The 25,476-nt window shown below is 35.3% G+C and overlaps 1 protein-coding gene across 1 annotated transcript in view; it reads right to left on the reverse strand.

Moving 5' to 3' along the window:
* Window positions 1-25,476, reverse strand: part of TRDN (triadin) — a 379,865-nt gene that overhangs the window by 42,303 nt on the left and 312,086 nt on the right. Inside the window, exons 25-32 of the mRNA XM_034669079.1 lie at window positions 12,694-12,720; window positions 12,172-12,201; window positions 8,384-8,413; window positions 7,019-7,045; window positions 6,583-6,630; window positions 4,764-4,811; window positions 3,521-3,538; window positions 1,468-1,512 (exon numbers count right to left, since the gene is read on the reverse strand). Coding sequence (XP_034524970.1) covers window positions 1,468-1,512; window positions 3,521-3,538; window positions 4,764-4,811; window positions 6,583-6,630; window positions 7,019-7,045; window positions 8,384-8,413; window positions 12,172-12,201; window positions 12,694-12,720 — 273 coding nt within the window. The remainder of the gene's footprint in view (window positions 1-1,467; window positions 1,513-3,520; window positions 3,539-4,763; window positions 4,812-6,582; window positions 6,631-7,018; window positions 7,046-8,383; window positions 8,414-12,171; window positions 12,202-12,693; window positions 12,721-25,476) is intronic.

Raw genomic sequence — 25,476 nt, forward strand, 5'->3', positions numbered from 1 at the left:
TATCTAAGTACATGATCTCTTTCTCTGATATTCTTTGTCTTCCGAAATTATTAACAAAAACATTAATTACGTAGTCATACACCTAAAGACCCATTTATTCATAAAAAATGACAATATATGGTCAAGTTTATGAAGAATTCAAATCATTCAAAACTGGGTCAACTAATTCAAAATCATTAACAGTGGCAATATAAATTAATCAACTTCGAGAACAACTAGAAATATTTATACAAATTACATTGGATATAACATTTCACTAAAAAATTTTACCTTAAGAAATTTTACTCCAAAGATAAATTCACAAAACTAGATTGGTAGATATATTTAGTTTTGAATATCATTACAGAAAGCTTATTAGACAACTTAAGCATGCCAGTCAGAGATTGAAGTAGTCTGTACAACTATACAATATAATACTATTAATGTGGAAATTCTTCATGTGCTGAGATTAAACAATTTTCAAAACACATTCTTAAATAGAAAAGTCCAGGGAAAGGGTAATTTATAGTATGTCATGGTTTGTGTAAATAAATAAAAGTGGGGATTTATTTATATTTATTTGTATATATGTATGTATACATGTATATATATGTATATGTGCTATGTATATATATTGCTAGAATGAGACAATAAGAAATAACAATAATTACGTATTGGGTATTTTGGGAATGGGAACTGGTAGAATAGGGAAAAAGAGAAGGGAAGGAGGAATATTTTCACAGCCTCCTATAGTATATGCTATAGTGTTTGAACTATGTCAAGTATATTTTTTAAAAATCGAATTGTATTTTTAAAAGAATTAAGCTAACATTTTTATATTTTATATTTAAGAAGAGATATCAAGTTGAAATTCATAGTTTTCAGTAAAATGCAATTTGTGTAATATGGCAAGATATTTTACAATACTACAGTGAATCAACTTAATCCTTGACAAATAACATTAATATTGACAACAGTGAAAGGGGCTTATTAATCATGAAAGCAATACTATTTTGTTAATACTGCTGTATTATAACCTTAAGAGGCTCTTAACTATAGAGAACAAACTAAGGGTTGCTGGCAGGGAGGTGGGTGGGGTTATAGGCTAAATGGGTGATGAGTATTAAGGAGGGCTCTTGTGATGAGCACTGGGTGTTGTATATAAGTGATGAATCACTGAATTCTACTCTTGAAACCTACATTACACTATATGTTTACTAACTAGAATTTAAATAAAAACTTGAAACAAAAAAACCCTGTACTGCTGTATTATAATAGCATGTTTGGCAATCCTATACATATTGGTTATAATACTTAGCAAAACCTATGATTGTCAACAGTAACATAACCTTTTGTCAGATAAACTAGATTTTACTAGAAAACCACAAGACTAAACAGTACTAGGAAATAAGTTGAAAAGCACTTATATGCTTTGTTTTAATTTTTAATTTAATAAAAAGAGTGAATTAAGACAGAATGTAAATGCACCTGTTTTTATAGATGGAGATTCTTTTTCTTGGTGTTCAGCTTTTTCTAAAAAGAGAAATTAAAATTAATTGGCCATCTGTGGATTGTTTGTGTAGCAAGCATTTCTTATTTATGTGTTTGCAGGTGATCCTCAGTTTATGTGGGAAGCATGCCCTCAAAGTCATTTGCATGTTGGAACACAGAAAGCACATTGCCATAGAAACGCATTATAAGCAAGGTCAGGTTCATTCTCAGGGCATCCTGTAAGATAGTACAAAGGTACTAGCCCTCTTGGGGCCATGTGGCATAAAAAGAAGAGGATAGGATATGACAAAGAGGAGAATAAAAAGAGGATTTTTTTTCTCTGCTGAAGGTAGAGTCATCCCTTGGGATACTTTAAAGCAGACGACATTTGCCTTTGGCGTTTTACAAGCACCCCTTTTTACCCCTCTGACTCTTTCTAGTTCCTTTGCTGCCAGGTCAGAAGCAATTTGTGCTGGACACTAGTTTCTTGTTGAAAATTTAACCTGGTCCTGCCCTATATCAGAAAGTATCACATTTTGTATTTTCATTTTCCTGGACCACCCTCTCTTTCCAGGTCCAGTTAGAACTCTCACAGATGAATCTCAACTGATCTAGGACACGACAAACGGAATCAAATGTGTAACTGATATTCCTCTTAGCCCTCCAAAAAATATTTCAAATAAAAATAATAGGAGAGCTCTCTCTTTTGTCAAAAGTGGAATTTCAAATGAAGCCATTATAGGGTAGGATACTTGAATGGAGTTGAGAATAGTTGGAAATAGAGCCAAACACTGCCAAGTATTAGTTCTTTCCCATCATCCTCAGGGTTAGTCCTCCTGAGCTATTATTGATGTTTACCTGTCCTTTTCTTCTCTCACTCCTGAATTTGGAGATTCTAAGCGTACTACTATTCTCCCCCCCCCACATCATGCACCAACAGTGAAGTAGATGGGAAGATGCAGGACCTATGTTGTCACAAGACTAAACTGGATATTTGTAAATTAGGGCTTGACAGCATTTAAGAATAAAAGTTCCATGAACTCCGTTTGCATAAATGTTAATATTAAATAAGCATGCAAAACAAAATAAAGTTGAAAAGCTGATTATTCAACTTATTAAACTGGCATAATAACAGCACTGCAAAAATATAATGGATTACAGTAACAATAATAATATAAAATGCATATTCAAAATACATGCAATAGGTTCTAGAATGTGAATATATTCTCTTAGGTTCCATACATTTGCACCTTATCTCCTGAAACTACTTACTTGGTCTTCTAACTTATCTCACCAAATTCATCTTTGGACTGTGTCAATCCATTTTGCATATAGGATCTAAGGAATATTTGACCAACATGCTTTCACTGAAGTTGTGTTTCATAAAAATACAGCATTCAAGGACCAATATCACAATTTGGACACAATTTTGGACTTATTTACTACCTGTGTGACAATGAGCCCATGTTCATGCCTTTTTGAGTCCTTTAAACTCTCTGCCAGTGTAATCTCTGAATTATTCTTGAGCAGCAAAATGAAAGATCTTTGAAGTTCATACTCATGAGAAAAGTCCACGAGTTTAAGGAACAAATGGCAATATGATTATAATCTCATGGATTTCTAACTATCAAAGTCTACCTACAGTATAATTAATGCTACTTAAACAAACCAAAAGCAATATGTGGTTCCTAACACTGATAATTGTTTATCATTTCACTTTCCTTTTTTATTCATTATGTGTATTTGAGAGATTGCCAGTTCACTCTAACCTCTTAGTGGTATTTTTTAGTCTACATGGACTCACTCTTTTAGTAATAGGAATAGTGATACAACTTACAAAGATTTCTTCTGTATAATTATAGCTAAGTATTAATTAGTGAAAGGCAAAGATGTCAAATCAAAACTATAGCAAAACATTATTTTACCATCTATACAGGTAATTTAGATTAAGGCAACACTAAAATTAACAATTAAAGAAAGAAACAAGCAAATTGTTAAAGTTGAAATAGCCAAGCAATGCTTTTCAGACTTTATTCTTTTCATCTCTTACTTGTTGGTTTGGGCTTGACTGGGGGAATGGAGAAAAGTAAATGGCATATTGATGAGTGCAAACCATTGAAAAACATAACTCTTTAGCTTCTGTATTTATTTCTTCTTAGTTTTAGGTTCTCTTCTTATATTAAGCTTATTCCATTCTCTCTGAGCACTATTATTTCACTCTCAGCAAATATATCAATCATACTGCTTGCTGAAAAATTATGACACACAAAGGGTATGCAAAATTTAAAACAATCTACATATTTGGCACACAAATACATTGGGCTAGCTTCTTGATAATCCCCAAAAACCCATATAACTAAATGAGATCCTCAGGGGGCCGTATTAACACCTTAGGGTGCAAATTAGAGGAATGCTGAAATTATGAGTTTGACAGTGGCTTTAACACAGTACAAGGAACATGTGAGGTGATGTGTAAATGACCTTATAAGGTTTCTTTCTTTCTCATGCGTTAATAGTCTATAATTTTATAAATAATTAGTTCTTTCCTGAATTCTATTATATTTTCCTCTGAGAAACTGTATTTAAATCTTGATTAGAATGATTATCTTAGTTAAAATGAAGAAATTACTTCACAGAGTTTTTCCTTTGAAATGATTTTTTTTATTAATTCTATTAACTGCCAGTTGCCCAGGTGGGTAGAATTTCCACCTTGGAATTCAATGGAAGAGATTCGGTGGTTTAGGATGTCAGTTGATAGGACATTCATTCATCTCTATAGGAAAGAACTTCAGGATGGCAAGAGTGTGTCCGTTCCTTTTTTCTTCTTATGCAAAATACTGAGAGATGGACTGTTCTAATATTATATGTTCTGTATGTTCATACAACCACATAACTGTCTGTGGAGTTCTCGTGAAAGGTCATTATTCTATCTAATGCATAAACAGCAGATTTCATAGTTTCAGATTCCTGTGATTTTACATTTGGGGAAGGGCGGTTTTAAAATAAGATTAAACACCTAGCAGTATATGATAATCAGTGTATTACTTGGATTACCTTACGAGTTATATGTAAGTTTAGATCAATCACAAATAATTAAATTACATCACTCTAGTATTCCACTGTTCATTTTATTGACTATCTTTCAATTATTTACAAGAATACACAATCTTAGAATTTATGGCACTAAAACTCTACACACTTCAGTGAAGATGTATGTGTGTGTGTGTTGTGTGTGTGTACCCACATAACATAAAGCTGATACACAGAAGGAAAATAGGAAATGTCTTATTTACCTGTTTTTTCTATTGTGGTAGCTTTCACCTGCTTGACAACTTTTTCTTCTGTGATAGGAAAAAATGTTAACACAAGTAGAAAATTTAAATGCATCTGTATAAAACAGTGACATATGTCAACTTTGATATTTTGCATTTTCTTTGAAATAACACCAATACTGAGAAAAACTGAGCTGTTTCTTTGGTAAAGCAGCAAGTGATATCTTCTATTCATATTGGTTGGAGCACAAAGAAAATGTGTCCAATTGCAGACATCATTTGCAGCTATCCTGCCATAGAAGTTTTCCTAATTGGAATCGTCCCCTGACCTGCCAGTACATACTCTACCCCTGGCCTTCACTGTTTTTCACTGTATTTATCTACACAGGGGTTGTTTTATAAAACGAGAATCCTTTTTTAATCATTGAATTAGAACAGGAAGAAGTGACTTTTAAAATTTTTCCTGTGCAAGATTCCTTCCTGGGAACCCAGGATTAGCTTAGTGACCCAAGTTTTTTTATGACACAAAGCTGGGGAAGGGCAAAAGGGGTACATTTATGGGATGTCTTCTGTACTTTATGCTTTTATAGATGTGGTCAAAGAAATTTGGGTCAATGTAGACAGATTATTACAATGATCCTATGTAAAATTAAACTTTTCAATAATTCAGCAGTGGGAATGAGTCGATGAGAAAGTTTCCCTGGGAAGCAGAATTTAGAGTATGAATATTACCACTAAAATAAAAGAAAGGTGTGGCTGGAGGACAGTGTGCTTGCTGTACTCTCAGAGACTAAACTCTCTCACTCTCTGTATTTCAGCTCAAAATGACTGACATTTGGGACAGTCAGGAAAGTAACAGGGTTTTATTCATTCGATGAGGACGTTCTGAAAGTTAATTCTAAGTTTCTACGTCAATGGAGACAGCTATTCTTGGTTCCTCACATTCCAAGTCGACTTTTTCTATTCCTATTGGTGTCTCATATACTTTAAAGCATAAGCAAATGAAATCAAATGGACTCAAACCCATTTTAAATAGTTTTTCTAAAGTAAACATTTTGAAAGTGTAAGCGAAGTGTTTAGGAAGATATGCTTAGAGAAAGTATGTTTTTTAACTTATTAAAGATTCTGGCCTAGCCACATTCAAAACTTTGGGTAAATAATTCAGCCTGGAATGAAGGACACTTTTCTACAGAATAACGGAGGCTTAGGACTGCCTCCAAATTAAACTCATATTTAATTATTGTAAATAAAAACTTGAAAGTTTTTATTCTTAAATAAAAAAAAATTAAATTTGTTTTGGTAAGTTCTGTATGTCTTTTAATGAGCAGAACACACTGGCTTACCTCTACTAGCTCCAAAATGTAATTATGACCAGGAATGAAAACCAAAGAAAATGAGGCAGAGATAGAAGAAGGAAGGAGGAAAGGAAACAGGGAAAAATGTTGATTTCCTTTTCTTGGAATTTTTGGAATCCAACATGATCATGTTTGAATGAGCCATTCTGAATTGTAAGTTTCCTGAGGATGTCTTACCCCAAACAGGACAGAACAAAACAAACCATAGAGCCCAGTCACCTGAGTGCTGGCAGAGATGATTTTCGTACTAAGCTAAATCTCTGATGGGAAGGGATAGACTAGCTGTCTAGTTACACTTGACAGGTCAAGTCCTCAGTTCAAAACACATTGTGAAGATGACTAAAATTGGAGATATTCCAGAAGTTGGATGACTTAAGACATGAATCATCCCTGAAAACTTTAGATTTCCACATTAAGCTCTTCGTCCTGCTGAAACTGGAACAAGGAGAGACAATTTGTTACTGCAGATACCACCTGCAAAATACCTGGTTTCCCATGAGAAACAGTCTTTTCTGGTTTCGCTATGTCTTGTTCTGAAAATAATAAAAAAAATCTTTTCAGATGTTCAGAAGCTTTATAAATTAACATATGGCGATTTTTTTTTTTCTGTTTCATAGGCTAGTGCTTTATTAAGCAGAAAATAACGACAGATTTCAACAAATGGTCCATGGAGAAAAACTGTTTCTAAATTTTCATATGTTTTTAATTTGTATGAAAAACTTAAAAGTTTCGATTGCATGAAACAATATACCAAGAATTCTTATATACATTTAGGTACTTATAATTCCAAAGCATAGGCTGTAATAAAGCATAAATGCCAAAGTATAGATAGCAAATCTACATTACTGAAAATAGTTAAAATTTTCTTGTCAAAATTTATTTTGGCAAGATATTTTGACAAGATGAAATTAATATATATACTATGTATTTGAGTTTTTTCAGATGAAGTTCAAAAGGAAACATTTATGTATGAAAAAAACGAGACTCAATTCAACAAAAATTGTGGTATTTTATAATAATAACTAAAAGTTTTAAATGGCATTAGGCCTAACTAGAAGTTTTAAATGGTTTTGGGCTTCCGGTTTAAAAAAAAAAATAAGAAAATGCAAAATGTTTCCATCTGGTAACATTCATCTGCAGCAAAAAAAAAAAAAAGTACAGTCAGGAAAATAAATCATAAGACAGTACTTAGGGAGTGTCTGGTTGGCTCAGTCCAAAGAATGTATGAGTCTTTCTCTCCGGGTCATGAGTTCAAGCCTCATGTTGGCTGTAGACATTACTTAAATAAACAAAAAAAAAATGAAAAAATAAATAAAAATTAAAAAAATAAGACAATACTTAGGCATTTACAAGCCTTGATACATTAAAAATATATTATTTATAAGAGCAACTAGAATCAAACTTATGATCAGTTGCTAGGTAAGCTTTGGTGAGAATTAAAGGAGCATCTAAACTTGGATTCTTGAATTTGTTGATATTGAGGAATACTGCTGTGTAATTTTTGTAGTGAAGAAATTGTTTCCATAGAGCCTGAGGGTTTTTTTTAACTTGCCTTAGGTCAGTAGCTAGTTGGTACCAGAGCTAGAACTTACACACTAAATAGCAATGTAAACTTGGAAAGGTCACCCTGATTTTAGGTCAATGTTACCTCTCAATAAAATGATCGTTAGTCTGGAACAACCTCTGAGTGGAAGCTTTGAGTAAATCAGACATGGGCAGAATCCTAGCTCCAACATTTATTAGCTTGAAAATCTTGGAAAAATAACTTATTTTCTGAAGTTAGTCTATTGAACTGTTTCCACAGACATTAAATAGGGATACTAATTGTCCTGTTGCATATCTTTCATAATGACATGTTGGAAATAAAAATTGTATGCTATTTCTAAGCTCATAATATGTGTTTAATAAGTTCTTGTCTTTTTTTCTTCAAATCCCAGTAGTCTATGATTCTGTGATTTTATAACTCTACTATGTCATTGGAAATAAGCCTACAAATTAAATATGATCACACTAGGTAGGGTTTGAAGGACTCCAAGAGATGTCTCCTGAAACCTAGAGTGTCTGCTGCGGTCCATTTAAAAACATATTCTAGGTGTTCTCACTTACAGAATATCCCCATTCTCAACTAATCCAGTCCTATAAAAGCAAATAGAGCAACAGAAAAGGAAAAATAATGAGGCTCTGGGAGACTCTGTAAGTCTCCAGAGGTGGGTGGTAAATCTCTTTTAGTTCTAAAATGAAGGCAATATCAGTTCTGTATCTATTTAAGAATAAAAATATTTTTACCTGGTTTTGCTTCCTTTTTAACTTGTGACTCTAAAGGGAAAACAAAAGGCAGAAATTTAATAATCTGAAAAAATAAACTAAAGCACAAATTTGTTTCTGGAAATTATTTTATTTTGTTTACCATAATTAAAAAGGCAGAATTTTACTAAAAATTATTTCAGTTTCCTGCTGGTTTGTTAGTGCTGGTCTATTAAACACGCAGTAGTTAATATCATGCAATGTTCTTATCTGCCATTAAGCTGTTGCTACTGCTAATTGATTTCAAGTCGAATTTTCTATGTTTTCTTGAGATGATTATTGTGGAGTATAGTTTCAGTGTCAATATAAGTGATTTGATGGCAGGAATAAGAAGAGTATCTTTAAAACATATTTAATTGAGTACTCATATGATTTAGAAATTTAGACAAACACTGTTATGGCTTGAATCATATCTCACAAAAAGATACGTTGAAGTCCTAACTTGCCATACCTCAGAATGTGATCTTATTTGGAAATAGCATTGTTGCAGACGCAATTAACTAAGGTAGGATGAGGTCATACTGGAGCAGGGTGGGTCCTTAATTAATCCAATCTGACTGGTGTCCTTATAAGGACAGGAAAAGAGATACGGAAACAGAGACACACAGGGAAATAAGGCTATGTGATAATGGAGGCAGAGCTTGGAGTGATGGATCTACAAGCCAACAAACAGCAAGGATTGCTCACAAACACCAGAAGCAAGAAAAACTGGGAAAGAATTTCCACATATTTCAAAGAGGGCATGGCTCTACTGACAACATGACTTTGAACTTTGAGCCTCTAGAACTGTGAGAGAGTAAATGTTTCTTGTTTTAAGCCACCCAGTTTGTGGCCCTTTATTCCAGGTACCGAGGGAAACTAATATCGAGGAGATGGGGGCTGCTGTAACAAATATATATGAATGTGAAAGTGGCTTTGGAATTGGGAGACACTTGATATTTTTGAGACACTTGATAAAGAAAAAACAAACCCTACATTGCCTTGAAAAGGATATTGGCAGAAATATTGATAAAGTCTATTCTGCTAAGGACTTAAGAAAGAATTAAGGACGGCTATAAAGAAAGCTTCTGACAATTTAGAAAATATGTATACACTCATCAAATACATACATAAACAAAATGTTGCTGGAAATAGGAATGGTAAATGTGCTTCTGGTGAGGTCTCAGAAGGAAATGGGGAACATGTTATTGGTTTCTGCAAGGGTGATCTTTGTTATAAAGTGGCAGAGAACTCAGCTGAATTGTGTTCCTCAGTTGGGTGGCAGTGAAACCATGCGCCATGAGATCAATGAAGTTGAAACTAGCAGAAGCTTTAAAACTTGTTTTTCATAGAATGGTTTCCTTCTGGTTAGCTATTATGTTTTTTCAGACTCCACTAACAAATCCTCTAGCTGTCTCCATGGAGGCCTGGACTCAAGGTCAACTGATATGGTTCCAACCTATGAATAAACAAGGCTCTCAATTTCTTCCTGAAATAACAAGCTTAAGACCCCATCCAGGTTATACCAGCCCTCAGAGCTTGCCACAGCCTCTTCTCCTCATCCTAAGAGAACCTCCTCATATCAGAGGCTGAACTTCGCCTTGATCTGGTGTTAAGTCTCCACCACAAAGTGAACATGAGATGAATGTTACATATATGTTTGCTCAGAGCACATGCTCCAGCTTCCCTCATGAATAATCATAACTTCCCCACCCTTTCCATCAATAAGTATGTAATCTACTACCCTGAATTTCCCCTTTAAAACCCCCTGCTTCTTAACTAGGAAATTGGGAGATGGTCTTTGGGCCTCAGTCTACCATCTCTCCAGGTTGACAGCCTCTTGAACAAAGCAACCTTTCCTTTGCCATCAACATTTGTCTCTGCAGTATTGACTTTCAAGCTGTGAGCAGCCGAACTTGTTTTCAATAACAGAAGGTAGAATTTGTAAGTGAAGAACATGGATATCTAGCCAAAGAAATTTCCAAGTAAAGTGTGGAAAGTGCAGCCTGATTTTTCCTTGCTGCTTATAATAAAATGTGAAAGGGAGGATATTGAGGAGTGAACTGCTAAGCAAAAGGAATCAGCCCTTGATGATTTGGAAAATTCTCCACCTATCGAGACAGTGCGCCCTGAAGACAGGGCCAAGAAAGTGGCTGGACAAACTTGCAGATCCGATCTACCACCTCAGCAGAGGGCAGGAATAGAGATGTAGTTATAGGAAAGGATCTGTGGAGGACCCTCTTGTCTAACGGCTTGGATCATCATGAATGGAATGTGGAACTGGTCATGTTTTTGAGAATTCCATTCAAGTAAAAACAACGCTGTCTGAGAGAAATAGAGAATGAAATGAAAGAATAACAACTATAACAGCAGAGTCACAGATTCAAAAGCCTGGGTTGATGGGAATTCCTTGGGTAGAGAGGGCAGGGCTGCCACCCAGAAGCTACCAACCTACCAGGCCCAGAGGACAGTGTATTCAGCCAAAGAAGATAGTCTCAGCTCCTCACAGCTAATAGAATTTTCCCTGCTATGTTTTGCATTTACTTGGGACCAATACCCCTTCTTCTTTTTTTTTCCCTTTTGAAATGGGAATGTTTATCCTAGCCTTGTCCATTGTTTTATTTTGGAAGCAGATGGTTTGTTCTCTGATTTTGCAGATGGAGAGAAATTTTCTTCAAGAAGAATTGTACCCTAGGTTGCACCCATAAATGTTCAAAGATAATGAGTTTGAGAATTTGAATTGATGAACTTTTGGACTTAGTTGTTGCTAAAATGGTTTGTGACTTTTAGGGATGTTGGAATGAGGTGTATGTGTTTTGTTACATGTAAAGGGCATGCATTTTGGGGGGACCAGAGGATAGGCCTTTGCGGGTTGAATTGTGTCTTCCGAAAAGATAGGCTGAAGTCCCAACCCCAGCACCTCAAAACATGACCTGATTTGGAAATAGGGTCTTTAAGGTGTAATTAGTTAAGATGTAGTGATATGGGAGTTGGCTGGGTCCTTAATCTAATATGACTGGTATTCTTACAAGAAGAGGAGAAAAGGCAGAGATAAAGACACAAAGGAAGAAGAGGTCCGTGGAATGATAGAGGCTGAGATTGGAACAACGCAATTTCAGGCTAAGGAACACCAGGGATTGCTCGCAAACACCGCAAGCCAGAGGAGGCAGGGAAGGGTTCTTCTCTCCAGGTTCAAGGGAATCATGGCCCTGCTGACACCTTGGTTTCAGACTTCTACCTTCCAGAACTGTGAGAGAATAAATTTCTGCTGTACTAAAATACCCAGTTTGTGGTATTTTATTTTATTACAGCAGCCCTGTAACACTAATAGTTGGGAAACATCAACCAAAATTTTAACTGTTTCGAGAATCAGATTTCTGTTCTTTTTAAAAAAGTTTCTGCTGCATACTGCAGCCCTCAGAAATATTCATCTCACTCCGGCGTGCCCCAAAAAACAGAAAAATGAGAGGAAGTGTTTTTCTCACAGGATGTCTGTGTCCTATAGTAATCAGCAAAAATAGGGGTTTTGTGGGACTCAACTCAATTAGTCAATTGCTTCTTCTGAATCAGATCAATTTCTCTCAGCAGTTTCTCTTTTGTAAGTAGAATTTTTTCTTGGAATAGGTAGCATAGATAAATGTGTATTATGTTCGTCTTATTTTAAAATAGTTGGTAAAGGATAACATTTTTGTATAATATTTACACTACGACACAACACTGGCAAAGAGGTAATATGCTACTCATTATAATTATGAAATGCAAATATGAATCTCTATATAAAATATACATACCTGGTTTCTCTTCTTTTTTTACTTGTGGCTCTAAAAATACAGGTGAACATTAATAATGATGATTATGTAAAGATATTTTTTCTGTACTCATCCATATTTCTTTTACATGTTATTCATTGTTTTTTAATCTGCCATATTATTTTCTCCTTTTTATAAATGCAGCAAATTGATACAAACAGACAAACAAAGATTCCTCATTATCAATCGTAGTATGAATTATTTTGAGATAAAATGAAAATGTGAATTAAGATTTTTATGAGAAGTTAATGAAAGGTATTGTTTTGTACCTTCAGTGAACAAAGGTTGAAGGAAAATTTTAGCATAGAATATTCTCAGAAACACTAAGGATATTAGAATTACAAAGGATATTAGAAATATGAGGATTTTAAGCACATTGTCTACACAAAATAGTTAAGCCTTTGACTTTAAGCAAAATACTCAACTATGATATCAGAGGATGTGTAAAAGCATGTGTTTAAGATTTGTTTTATTTACTTATTTTTTGGCATGCACATAACATACGTGGAGGCTTAGGCTTGACTTCTTTGCCTAGAAAAAGTTTAAAAATAATTAAAGACTGGGTCAGTAAATTGTTATTGAATTGACATTGCATATGATAGAATGTTACATATTTGAAACTCAAAATAAAACAATAAACTCTGACTATTGTTCTTTATTTAAATCCTACAAGATATGTAATTTAATGTCCACACAAAATCACTAATTGAAAAAAATCATTTTTAAGTAATAAAGCTCTTGTTTCAATTTTATTGCACCATTAAAAATAATTTGCTCACAAACTCCTGTGTGCAATGTTAACTTTTAAGTCTAACATTAAGATAGAACACATAATTTTATTTAGAGAAATTACTTCTAACCCTTTATTATTGAAAATAAAAATATAAGACATACTGTTTTCTTTTCCATTAATATTATTAATGTTATCTGTCCCAGGATAATATATTAAAAATGATTGGTACTGAATTTGAAACTCCAGATGACTAGAAATATATGCTTTTATTGTTTGTTGGATCCCTAGTAAGGATGGGCAATTTTTTTAATGAAGGTCAGTTAGAGTATAATTTTGACTTTAGGCCATATGATCTCTTTCACAACTATTCAGCTCTGCTGTTGTAACACAGAAACAACCATCAACAATATGTAAATGAATAGGCATGGCTGTGGTCCAATAAAACTTTATTTATAGAAAAGGCTTATGGTCAGTCTTTAGGCTATTGTTTGTCAACCTCTGCCTTCTCCACAGTCAGTTTTAATTTTCTTTATTTTTTATCTCAACAAGGATTTCAACAGTAAGCAAAAGCATCTTCCTTTGATTCTATATTCCCTTGTAAATATCATCCAGTACCTTTCCATCATTGTTCAGCTCGGCTTCTTGGGAATGCCATCTTTACTTGCTTTTTCTACTTCTGGACTCCCATTTAATCACTAATTCACTAAAATCTGGCTTTTATTTCCACCATTTTATTTATCAGGTCTCTGTGGTCACCAATTCCCCCCTCCACCCCACTTGCCAATACCAAGATATAAGAATTCTATCAATCACTTTTTCCTTTTTAAATTCCTATTCACTTGACTTCTGATTAGTCCTCACACTTAAAACTATAGAAAGCAGACAAAATATGTAAAACACTGGCTTTAAACATATTGAATATAGACATCAAAGGACAGTGATTTTTAAGTGATGGGAAACAAATGAGGTGTGTCCTATAATTGTCCCAGCTTATGCCTTAAGAGAGTAATAAGGCCTTAGTGCAGGAATGGAGCTGAATTGATGAGATGGAGCTGGGAGTCTGGAAAGGCCAAGACAGCTAGAGATCACAGGTCGGAGTCATGCAAAGTAGAGAGCTGCAGGGAAAAGAAGGAAAGAGAGAGAAAAAGAGATAAAGAAAGTTCTGGGGATTTGTGGAAGGCCCCCTTAAATCTTCAGATGAGCACTAACCAGCATAGGCTTGCAAGGAACTACTTGAGGCCAGGGAAAGAAACAATGGAAACAATACTGTAGTTCTTTACAGTAAGCATTGAAGTTGGGTAGTGTCAGTCTTTCAAGTTTGATCTTGAACTTCAGTATTGTGTTGGCTGCTGTGAGTTTTTTGGTTTTGTTTTTCCATTCCACATAAATTTTAGAATCAGTTTGTCAACATTCACGAAATAACTTGCTGGGATTTTGATGGAAATTGCATTGAATCTATAGGTCAAGTGGGAAGCAACTGACATCTTAACAACATTGAATCTTCTTCCCAAACATGCACTATTTCGTAATGATGTAGAGATTTTGATTTTTAATTTTTTTTTATGGGAGCTTTGTTCCCTTCACTTTTTATTTGGTTACCTTCTATTTAGGGCTCAGCTCAACCATCTCTTCTTCAGAAAGCCTTTTATCTAAGGTGGTTGGGCTGCATGCCCCCTTTATTCACCACTATTATTTTTTAGATATTTTGATCATTGTTAATCACAATCTATTGTAAATATTAACTTGAACGAATACCCTCCCTTGTAGACTGAGATATCTGAAAACAGATAATGTTTATCATGACCGAATCCAGGGACCTGGTATAATACCTAATACATGATTACATAGTACGCACTCAATTATAGTTTGTTCATCAGGTAAATAAATGAAATAATTAATGAGAATGGGAGAAGGTAAATAAATGGAGAAATCAGTCAAGAAAAATGAAGTTAGGAAAATGTATGAATTCAGGAATTACATTAGAACACAAAATGCATGTTAAAATTATTACATACTTCCTTGGACTTGGCATGATAATCCACCTCTCAGCTTTCTAGTCTCAGGCAAGGATAAAAAGTGCAATCAAACATAAAATTCACAATGTTTTAAAATATAAATAAGTTTTTAAAGAGAATTCCTAGCATAGCAATTCCTGGTACTGTTACCTGAAGGAAATTTGTTTTATGTGTTCTCAGGAGGAAAAAGTAGTATAACGTAGTATAACGTAATAAATAACATCTTAAAAAAAAATTCCCTACCATAAATACGTAACAGTTTTTACAGAATTCCACCCTCTGCTCTCACCATGGACCAAGTACACTATACCAAGCCCAGTCCAATGAGAGAAATGTTATTTTGGGCCCAATCATTGTGGCTCAGGTATATAGCTATGAACTCTGCCTAAATGTAAGGATAAAAGCAAAGTTACAGAGACTCTCGGCAGTGACATTTGGAGTACTGAATGGTCATGTTTCTTTCTGAGAATCTAATAAATATATTGACATAAGCCTAAGAAACATGCATGAATACACATTAAAAACACAAACACACACAAATTGTGTGCAAATATAAGGTTGTTCAATTACGCCCTTGGAGCCAAGCTAAATTAAGAAAATCTTGATTTGAAAGTTCTACTCATTCTTACAATCAGGTTGTGATAAATACTGGACAACTATTTATTTCCACGGAGCTGTTTAATTATGAAATCTGGGTTTCAGGGTTGTTTTTTAAAATATTTTATTTATTTATTTGAGACAGAGAGATCACGAGCAGGGGGAGGGGCAGAGGGAGACGTCGACTCCCTGCTGAGCAGGGAGCTGAGCCCCACTGGATCCTGGGCCCTGGGATCATGACCTGAGCAGAAGGCAGACACTTAACCGATTGAGCCACCCAGGCGCCCTCGGGGTTGGTTTTTACATGCCCTCTCCCATATGTATTTATTTCCAAGTCAATTTCAGTTGCAGCCTATATTATCTCTCTAATTATTCTGCTCTTCTCTTTACATTCTGCCTTATGGATTTCACTGTGTTTCCCCAAAAGTTATTTTGAAGTCCTAAGGCTCAGTACCTTGTGAATATAACCTTATTTGGAAATAGGGTTTTTTGCAGATATAATTAAGATGAGGTCATTAGGTAGGGTGCGTCCTAATCTAATATGACTGGAGTCCTTATAAGAGAAGGAGAAGAGACACAGAAATGGACATGCATAGAGAGAGGGACGATAATGTGAAGACATACAGGGAGAACACCATGTGATGACAGAGGTGGAGATTTGAATGATGTTTCCACAAGCCAAAGAATACCAACGTCTGCTGGCAATTCCAGAAGTTAAGGGAAAGGTATGGAAAAGATTCTCCTTCAAACCTTCATAGAGAGCATGGCCCTGCCTATACTTGGTTTTTGGACTTGTGTCTCTAGAATGATGAGAGAATAAATTTCTATTATTTCAAGCCACCCAGTTTGTGGTACTTGTTACCATAGCCCTAGGAAACAAATACACTATGCCAGTACTTTAGTCCAGCCCACCACTGCTTCTCCCCATAATTACCATGAACATCCAACCTGGTCATGAAAACATAGGCTTTCTTCCCTCACTCTTCTTTTTTTTTTTTTTTAAAGACTTTATTTATTTGACAGAGAGAGAGACAGCCAGCGAGAGAGGGAACACAAGCAGGGGGAGTGGGAGAGGAAGAAGCAGGCTCCTAGCAGAGAAGCCTGATGTGGGGCTCTATCGCAGAGCGCTGGGATCACGCCCTGAGCAGAAGGCAGACGCTTAACGACTGCGCCACCCAGGCGCCCCTCTCCCCTCACTCTTCTTTCAACTTTGTAGCCAGAGAGATTTTCCAGAATGCATGTGCAATCATTTCACATATCACATCTCATCGTAAAGCATGGACCATCTTTGTGAACTCCAACTGCCTCTGCCTGGTCTGTGAGGTTATTAATGAGTCAAATCGGTGCATCTCATTACCCTCTCCTCTCTCTTCACCGTTTTGTACTCTATATTCAAGCCATACTGAAGTATTGTATTTCTAAACACTAACTTAAGGTGTCTTTTCTCTCTGGGCTTATATGTCTTATATGTTGATCTCCCTGTCTAGAACATTTATCCTCTTTCTAATCTAGCTGAAACTCATGTATTATTCAGATATTATCCAAAAAATAAGCTATTCTAGATGGCTTTCCCTTAATCCCTCAGACTGAGTTGGGTACACCTTTCATATTCCAATAGTATTACCTCTCTTTATATATATTTTTAGCATTAATAATACTGTATTGATGCATGTTTACTTATCTCCTCCAATATCCTGTAACTTTCATATAAGCAAGAATTGCTTCTAAAGCTTAGCATGGTTCCTAACATATTAGAATTTATCAATAAATGTATGTTGACTAAATTAAATGAATACCTACTATGCACATATTCTATACCAGCAACTGAGTGCTGGACTGGAAGCCTCTCACCAGAAGCCTGCTGGGGTGCATGCCTCACTATAAGACTCTGAGACCATTGCTGCTTCCAGGTTAGAGGCTGACCTAAGGAAGGACCATTATTGTGCTCCAAATGGGTAAATTAGCTTAAGGGAACAAAGTTATACTTTCTAGCAAAGATAACTTAAACTCAAAAAAAGGGGGGGGGGAACTGGATATAACCAAATATTCAGTCCATAAAGTCCTAATAAATGGAATTATTAACTTTAAGTCACACCTCATTTGATTAACTTGTTACTTCTAACTAATTGAGGTGAATGCAGTAAAGGCTATTTACTGGTAATCCTATTAAATATTGTATGGTATGTGAATAATAAATCTTATATTATTCATGCAATGATTAGGTAACAGTTCCAATTGCTCCTGATATCCAACTCTAGGTCATGACCCTAGAACTATGTCATTTTCAGGAGTCATATGTTTTCTACAATGAAGAACAAGTATGCTTTGTTCAATGGGTAGCAGTTCTTTAAGATACAGGTGAAAACAAACAAATAAAAATAAAGAGAGCAATATACATCCCTGTGTTATGCCACTGATATTATATTTTCTGATATATCTAATCATTATTTGATCAGAAATAAATTATTTCTGACATGGTACTATATTATTATCTAATATACCAATAAATTATTTGTACAGATTTTTGACTCTCAAAGAAATATTAACAGTCAGGTTTTATGTATGCATCAATAGCCAAAGGTCTATATTGAACATAGATCTATATAGCTTAGTGTAAAACAATTCTGGCCCAAGAAATTGTTAATGTGAGTAATGTCAATAAAGGCTTTTACATAATCTGCTTTATAACAAATTTCTCTCTAAGTTGATTGTTTAACATTGATCAATAATGGAATAATTTCATTTAATAATCTTCCTTTTTTTAAAAAAAAGATTTTATTTATTTATTTATTTATTTGACAGAGAGGGAGAGAGAAAGAGGGAGAGAGCATAAGCTGCGGGAGCGGCAGGCAGAGGGGGAGGGACAAGCAGGCTCCCAGCCAAACTGGGAGCCCAATGAGGGCCTCAATTCCAGGACCCTTGGGATCATGACCTGAGCCAAAGGCAGATGCTTAACCAACTGAGCCACCCAGGCACCCATTTAATGATCTAATTCACACACCCAAAAATACCTTTAACATATCTTAAACATATAGTTATCAAATTACTATTTTATTTCATTAATGAAGTAATTTTTTCTGTGTACTATGTTTATCTTAAACCCTCTAACCATCTCTACAATATGATAGATATATAACAAAACCAATAAAAGTATCCTAAAGCCTATTCATTTTGAGGTCATTTAGATTTTAATTTCAAAACTAAGAAAAATAAAATTCACAAGCAGTAGGAAACTGAATTTTTGTGAATTTATTCAAAAAATTCATAATTTGATTAATATCACACAAACTGCCTCATTATTGGATCTAATGAGCAAATTAGTTCCCTCCATATGGATTTATTATGCTTTAATTTAGTCAAGACAATTCAGATGAATATCATAACATTTGAATTTTGTAAAATGCTTTAATGTAGCATTATTTTAGATGTATAATATTTCTGAAGACCTTGGAAAATTTTTACTTAAATAATCTAATACAGTATCATTAAATAAGACCATTAAATTTCAATATAAGGTAAGAATCTGATATAAAACCAGTAGGAACTTATAAATTTTACAACATATAATGCGAGAATTTTAAAATTGGAGTTATCTTAGAAACCATTTCAAACACTTTCTTGTTTTCCCAAATAAACACACGAAGCTTCATAAACTATCGAGGGTATATGTGTGTTATGTTTCTGTGCATTTTTCCTCTGAGGTATCCTTGTCATTTTAGGTCCTAGAGGAGTGGTTCCCAAACTGGGGTTCCTGGAGCAGCAGCAGCAGCACCTGGGAACTTGTTACAAATACAAATTCTTGGGCTTTATCCCACATGCACTGAATCAGAAACTTTGGGGATGGGGCCCAGGAATTTGTCTTTTAACAGCTTTTCTCAGGTGATTTTAATAACCACTTAAGTGTGAGAACCATTGTCCTACAGGGATAAAATAAACATTTGCCAAGTTAGAGTGCATATGAGACTGATTTTTTTTTTTTTTTTGAGAGACAGTGAGGAAGCTCACATGCATATGTGCATGGTGGGGGAGGGGCAAAGGGCAAGGGAGAGAGAGAATCTCAAGCAGATTCCCTGCTGAGCCCCGAGCCCCACATGGGGCTCGATCTCAATCCTGAGATCATGAACTGAGCCAAAATCAAGTCGACCGCTTAACCAACTGAGCCACCCAGGGGCCTGGAGGCTGATTTTTTAATGACTTGTAATAATCAGTGGATACAAAGCACAGAAGGAGTAGTGCTAAGAAGTCTTGATAGTTAAATCTCACCACTAAAATCTAAATGTTTTTCCAGCGTTATTGAGATATAATTGATATACTACATACGTAAGTTTAAGGTGTACAACTTGACGGTTTCATACACATATGTATTGTGAAACAGTTACCACAGTAAGTTTCTCTAATATACCCATCACCTCACATATTTCTCTTTTTTTGTGTGTGGTGATAACATTTAAGATTGACTCTCTTAGCAACTATGAAGTATATAATACAGTATTAACTGTACTCACAATGTTGTATATAAGATCCCCAGAAATTATTCATCTTATAATTGCATGTTTGTACCCTTTGACCAATATCATATCAATTCCATATTCCTGAACTCCTGGCAACTGCCATTTTATTTTCTAGTTCTATGAGTTCAGCTTTTTCATATTTCATATATAAGTGAGAACATACAATATTTGTCTTTCTCCGTCTGACTTATTTCACTTAGCATAAGGCTCTCAAGGTCTATCCATGTAATCACAAAGGCAGGATTTCCTTCTTTCTTGTGAATGAATAATATTCCATTGTTTATGTATACCATATTTTCTTTATCTTCTCATCCATTGATGGACAACTGAGGTTGTTTCCATATATTGGCTATTGTGAGTAATGCTTTTTATTTTTGTAAAAAGTGCCATTGGAATTTTGAGAGGCATTGCAGTAAGTCTATAGATGGCATTGGGTAGTATGAACATTTTAACAATATTAATTCTTCCAATCCATGTACATGGGATATCTTTTCGTATATTTATATCTTCTTCTATTTCATTCATCAGTGTCTTATAATTTTCAGTATACAGATATTTTACCTCATTAGATAAAATTATTCCTAAGAATTTGATTATTTTTGATGCTATTGTAAATGAAATTTTTCTTTATTTCTTTTTCAAATAGTTAACTGTTAGTATATAGAAATGTAACCTATTTCAGCCTGTTTACTTTTTATCCTGCAACTTTATTCACTTGTTAGTTCCAAGAGTTTTTTAGTGGAGTCCTTAGGATTTTTCTATATGTAAGATCATAGTATCTGCTAACAAATAAAATTTTACTTTTTCTTTTATGATTTGGATGAATTTTATTTCTTTTTCTTGACTAATTGCTCTGGCTAGGACTTCCAGTACTGTGTTGAAAAAAAGTGGTGAGAATGGGCATCCTTGTCTTATTCCTAATCTTAGCAGGAAAGCTTTTCACTTTTTACCATAGGATGATGTTAGCTATGTGTTTTTTATGTATAAAGTTTATTATGTTGAGGTACATTCCCTCTATACCCAATTCATTGATAGATTTTATCACGAAAGATGTTGAATTTTCTTGAATGCTTCTTCCGCATTTACTGAAATAATTATATAATTTTCATTTTTCATTCTATTAATATAATGTACGACATTATTTATTTGTGTATATTGAACCACTTTGCATTCCAGGGACAAATCCCACCCATCATGGTGTATAATGCTTTTAATGTGCTGTTGAATTCAGTTTGCTAGTATTTTGTTAAGAATTGTTTATTTATATCCATCAATGATATTGACCTATAGTTTTATTTTCTTGGAATGTCCTTATCTGACTTTGACATCAAGATAATACTGGCCTCATAAGATGAATGGGAGTTTTCCCTCCTTTCAATTTTTTTGTAAAAGTTTGAGAAGGATTTTCATTAAATCTTCTTTAAATGTTTGGTAGAATTTATCAGTGAAACCTATCTGATCCTGGGCTTTTCTTGGGAGGTTTTTGATTATTGATTTAACCTCATTATTGTTCTGTTCAGACTCTATATTTCTTCATGATTCAGCTTTGGTGGTTGTATGCATGTTGGTATTTATCTACTTTTCCTAGGTTGTTCAATTTTTTGACATATAATTGTTCATAGTAGTCTTATAAGATTCTTTGTATTTCTGTGGTATCAGAGTAATGTCTGCTCTTTCATTTATAATTTTATTTATTTGGGTCCTCTCCCTTTTTTCTTAGGAAAGATTTGTCAATTTTGTTTACCTTTTCAAAGAACCAACTCTTGGGTTTGTTTATTTCTTTTCTATTGTTTTCCTATTCTCTATTTCATTTACTTCTGCTCTAAACGTCATTACGTCCTTCCTTCTAGTAACTTTGGGCTTAGTTTATCCCTCTACTTCTAGTTTGAGGTTAAAGTTAGGTTGTTTACTTGTGACCTTTCTTTTTTCTTAATGTAGGTGTTTATGTCTGTAAACGTCCCTCCTAGAACTGCTTTTGCTGCATCCCACACATTTTGGTGCAAGTGTTGTGATTCCACTTATATGAACTTCCAGTTCATTTGTTTCAAGATTTTTTTAAATTTCCTTTTTGATTTCTTCTTTGATCCATTGCTTGTTGAAGAGTGTGTTGTTTAATTCCACACATCAGTGAATATTCCAGTTTTCCTCCTGTTGCTTTCTAGTTTCATACCATTGTGATTGGAAAAGATATTTGGTATGATTTCAATCTTCTTACATTTGCTAAGACTTTTTTTTTGACCTAACATGACCTATCATGGAGAATGAACTTGAGAAGATTGTGTAATCTGCTGCTGTTGAGTGGAATGTGTTCTGTATGTCTGTGAGGTGCATTTGGTTATGATAGATTCTACATGCAATGTCTTTTTTTTTTAAAGATTTTATTTATTTATTTGACAGAGATAGAGACAGCCAGTGAGAGAGGGAACACAAGCAGGGGGAGTGGGAGAGGAAGAAGCAGGCTCATAGCAGAGGAGTCTGATGTGGGGCTCGATCCCACAACGCCGGGATCATGCCCTGAGCTGAAGGCAGACGCTTAACCGCTCTGCCACCCAGGCGCCCCTACATGCAATGTCTTCTTATTGGTTTTCTCTCGTGATGATCTATTCATTGTTGAAAGTAGAATATTGAAGTCCTCTACTAGTATTGTGTTGTTGTCTGTTTTTCCTTTCAGTTCTTTTAATATTTGTTTAATATATTTAGTTGCACCTATGCTGGAGGCATTCATGTTTACAATTGTTTTTATTCCCTTTTCAGAAATGACACCTTTATCATTATATAATAGCTATAAGGCTGGCTTTATAGCTATTATATAATGAAACTATAAGAAAAATAGTTTTTCTTATAGTTTTTCTTAGTTTATTTTGCCTAAGCATACCTATCTTTGGTCTCTTTTGGTTTCCATTTGTTTGAAATATCTTTTTCCACTCCTACACTTTGAACTTATCTGTGTCCTTAATGTTGAAGTGAGCTTCTAATGTTGGCAGGCAGCATAAAGCTGGGTTATGTTTGTTTGGGTTTTTTTTGTTTTTTGTTTTTTGTTTTACCCATTCAGTTCCTCTATGCCTTTTGAATAACGAATATAATCCACCTTCATTTAAAGTAATTATTGACAGGTAAGGACTTAGGAATGCCATATCACAGCTTTCTGTCTTTTTTGTACTTCCTTTGTTCCTTCCTTTCTTGCTTGCTGCCACTCTTTGTGAATTGATGATTTTCTGTAGTGGTATGCTTTGATTCTCTTCCATTTATCATCTCAGGTATTTCCTGTAGTGTTTTGCTTTGTGGTTACCATGCGGCTTCCATAAAATATCTTATAAATATAACAGTCTTTTTAAAAGTGATAACAGCTTGCTTGCAGTTGCATATAAAAACTCTACCTTTTTATTCCCCATCGCCATATTTTATGTGGGTGGGCAGGCCTTGTGTTTGGGTCCATCGGGAAGAGGCGGGTGCATGGATTTGTGGGGGAGGGGTGCTGACTATGTGCCAGGGACCACTGGGTGAGCCTGGCATCTGGGTCTTAAGAGATGGCCCAGTGCTGGGACAGTTTGGGAGTCTGGTTTCACAGAAGCCAGCCTAGAGGCTGGAGCCATGTGAGCTGGCCTGGTCCTGGGGCAAGACAGGAGCCTAGGTCTTCGGGAGCCAGTCCAAAATCTGGGATGTCAAAAAGCCACCAAAGACGACTTGGTACTGAGGCAGGGCAGGAGACTGGGTTCACAGGAGCCCAGTTGGAGCTGGGGCTATTGGAGTTTGCCTGGTTTGGGATTAGGCTAGGAGTCTTGGTCCATGGGAGATTGCTTAGAGCCTGAGGTTGCAGGTGCCAAACCCGTGCTGGGGCAGGCTTAGATCCTGGGGTCTGTGGGAGTTGGCTGGTGCTGGGATGGGGCAGCAGCAGATTCATGGGAACCTGCTAGGAATCTTGTGTCATGGTTGCTGCCCTGAGGCTGTGTGAAGTGGTCAGTGCCAGGGTGGGCTGGGATCCTAGTACCTTGGGAGCCACCTAGGACCTTGAGAGTCAGCCTGGTGCTGGCACAGGCCAATGCTGGGGTCTGTAGTGAAGCTGGGTGCTCCCTTCACTCTCATTCTTCCACAGGGAGGATGTCTCTTTCTATGCTAAGCTGCCCAGGTATGCAAGAGGGGGTGGGGAGCTACATTCCTCACCTGGAATCCTTAGGTCTTGTGGAAGTATTTTTGTGTATAGTTTTCAAACTGATGTTTTGAGGAGGGAATGGACACTAGAAATTTCTATACTGCTGTCTTACGGTTATTCCCACATGTTCTTTAGCTCTTTTACATTCTCAGTTTCATGATCTCATACATTCAGTTAAGAGACAATATTGCACGAGTTTAAAATCCAATGAAGCTTCATAGGAAAACACATCTGCAGATATCTGAATGAATAAAGTGCATATGTATGGCTGTTTACACATGGTCTAACCCTATATCTTCCCTAAGGTCCATATTTAGACAACAGTAAGTGTAAGGACAGTGTAGATTGTTTGTTGGAGGAGAATTCTAGAAGGCAGTGGTTCTCAAACAATAGCATAACCTGGGAACTTATTAGAAATGTACATGCTGGGGGCGCCTGGGTGGCACAGCGGTTAAGCATCTGCCTCCGGCTCAGGGCGTGATCTTGGCATTATGGGATCGAGCCCTACATCAGGCTCTTCTGCTATGAGCCTGCTTCTTCCTCTCCCACTCCCCCTGCTTGTGTTCCCTCTCTCGCTGGCTGTCTCTATCTCTGTTGAATAAATAAATAAAATCTTTAAAAAAAAAAAAAAAGAAAAGAAATGTACATGCTGAACCCCACCCCTGACCTCCAGAATCATAAACTCTAGGGGTAAGCCCAGCCCTCTAGGTGTATCAGACACACGGTGAAATTTGAAAGTCACTGTTTAATAACTATGATTACATTTGTTAATAGTATTCATTTAACAAAATCTATGGCTATTTTTTTTTTTGCAATTTTGAGTCCCAGCTAATTGCATGTGTCATATTTCAGCAAATAAGGCTTAATTAGAGTCAAAGAGAAAGGTTTCAATCTACTGAGACATAAATGGATAAAGCTAAAAAACAGAACATGCTTATGATGATTCCGGTGTGTCAACTTTTCAATATAGATGACAGTAATATTCTCTTCAGATGTTTGTGATTCTATAAAGGATGTGATATGAAATCAAATTCATATAATGCAAGAATTTTTTATTTTCACAAAGGAAAACAAATCATTGTAATTCTGGTTCTCATGGAGAAAGTAACTGGCTCCATATCACAGAACATGTTTCAAAAAGTAAGAAGCAATATAACAGGTATATATATACATATATTTGCTTATTTTATTTACAGGAATTTGTCTGCTTATATTTTTATTCTTATATTCTTGTCTTATATCTTATGTTCTTATATTTTTATTAGAGCTTTTATATTTTTG

The sequence above is a fragment of the Ailuropoda melanoleuca genome, chromosome 10 (genome assembly GCF_002007445.2).
Source record: "Ailuropoda melanoleuca isolate Jingjing chromosome 10, ASM200744v2, whole genome shotgun sequence".
Classification (NCBI taxonomy): Eukaryota; Metazoa; Chordata; class Mammalia; order Carnivora; family Ursidae; genus Ailuropoda; species Ailuropoda melanoleuca.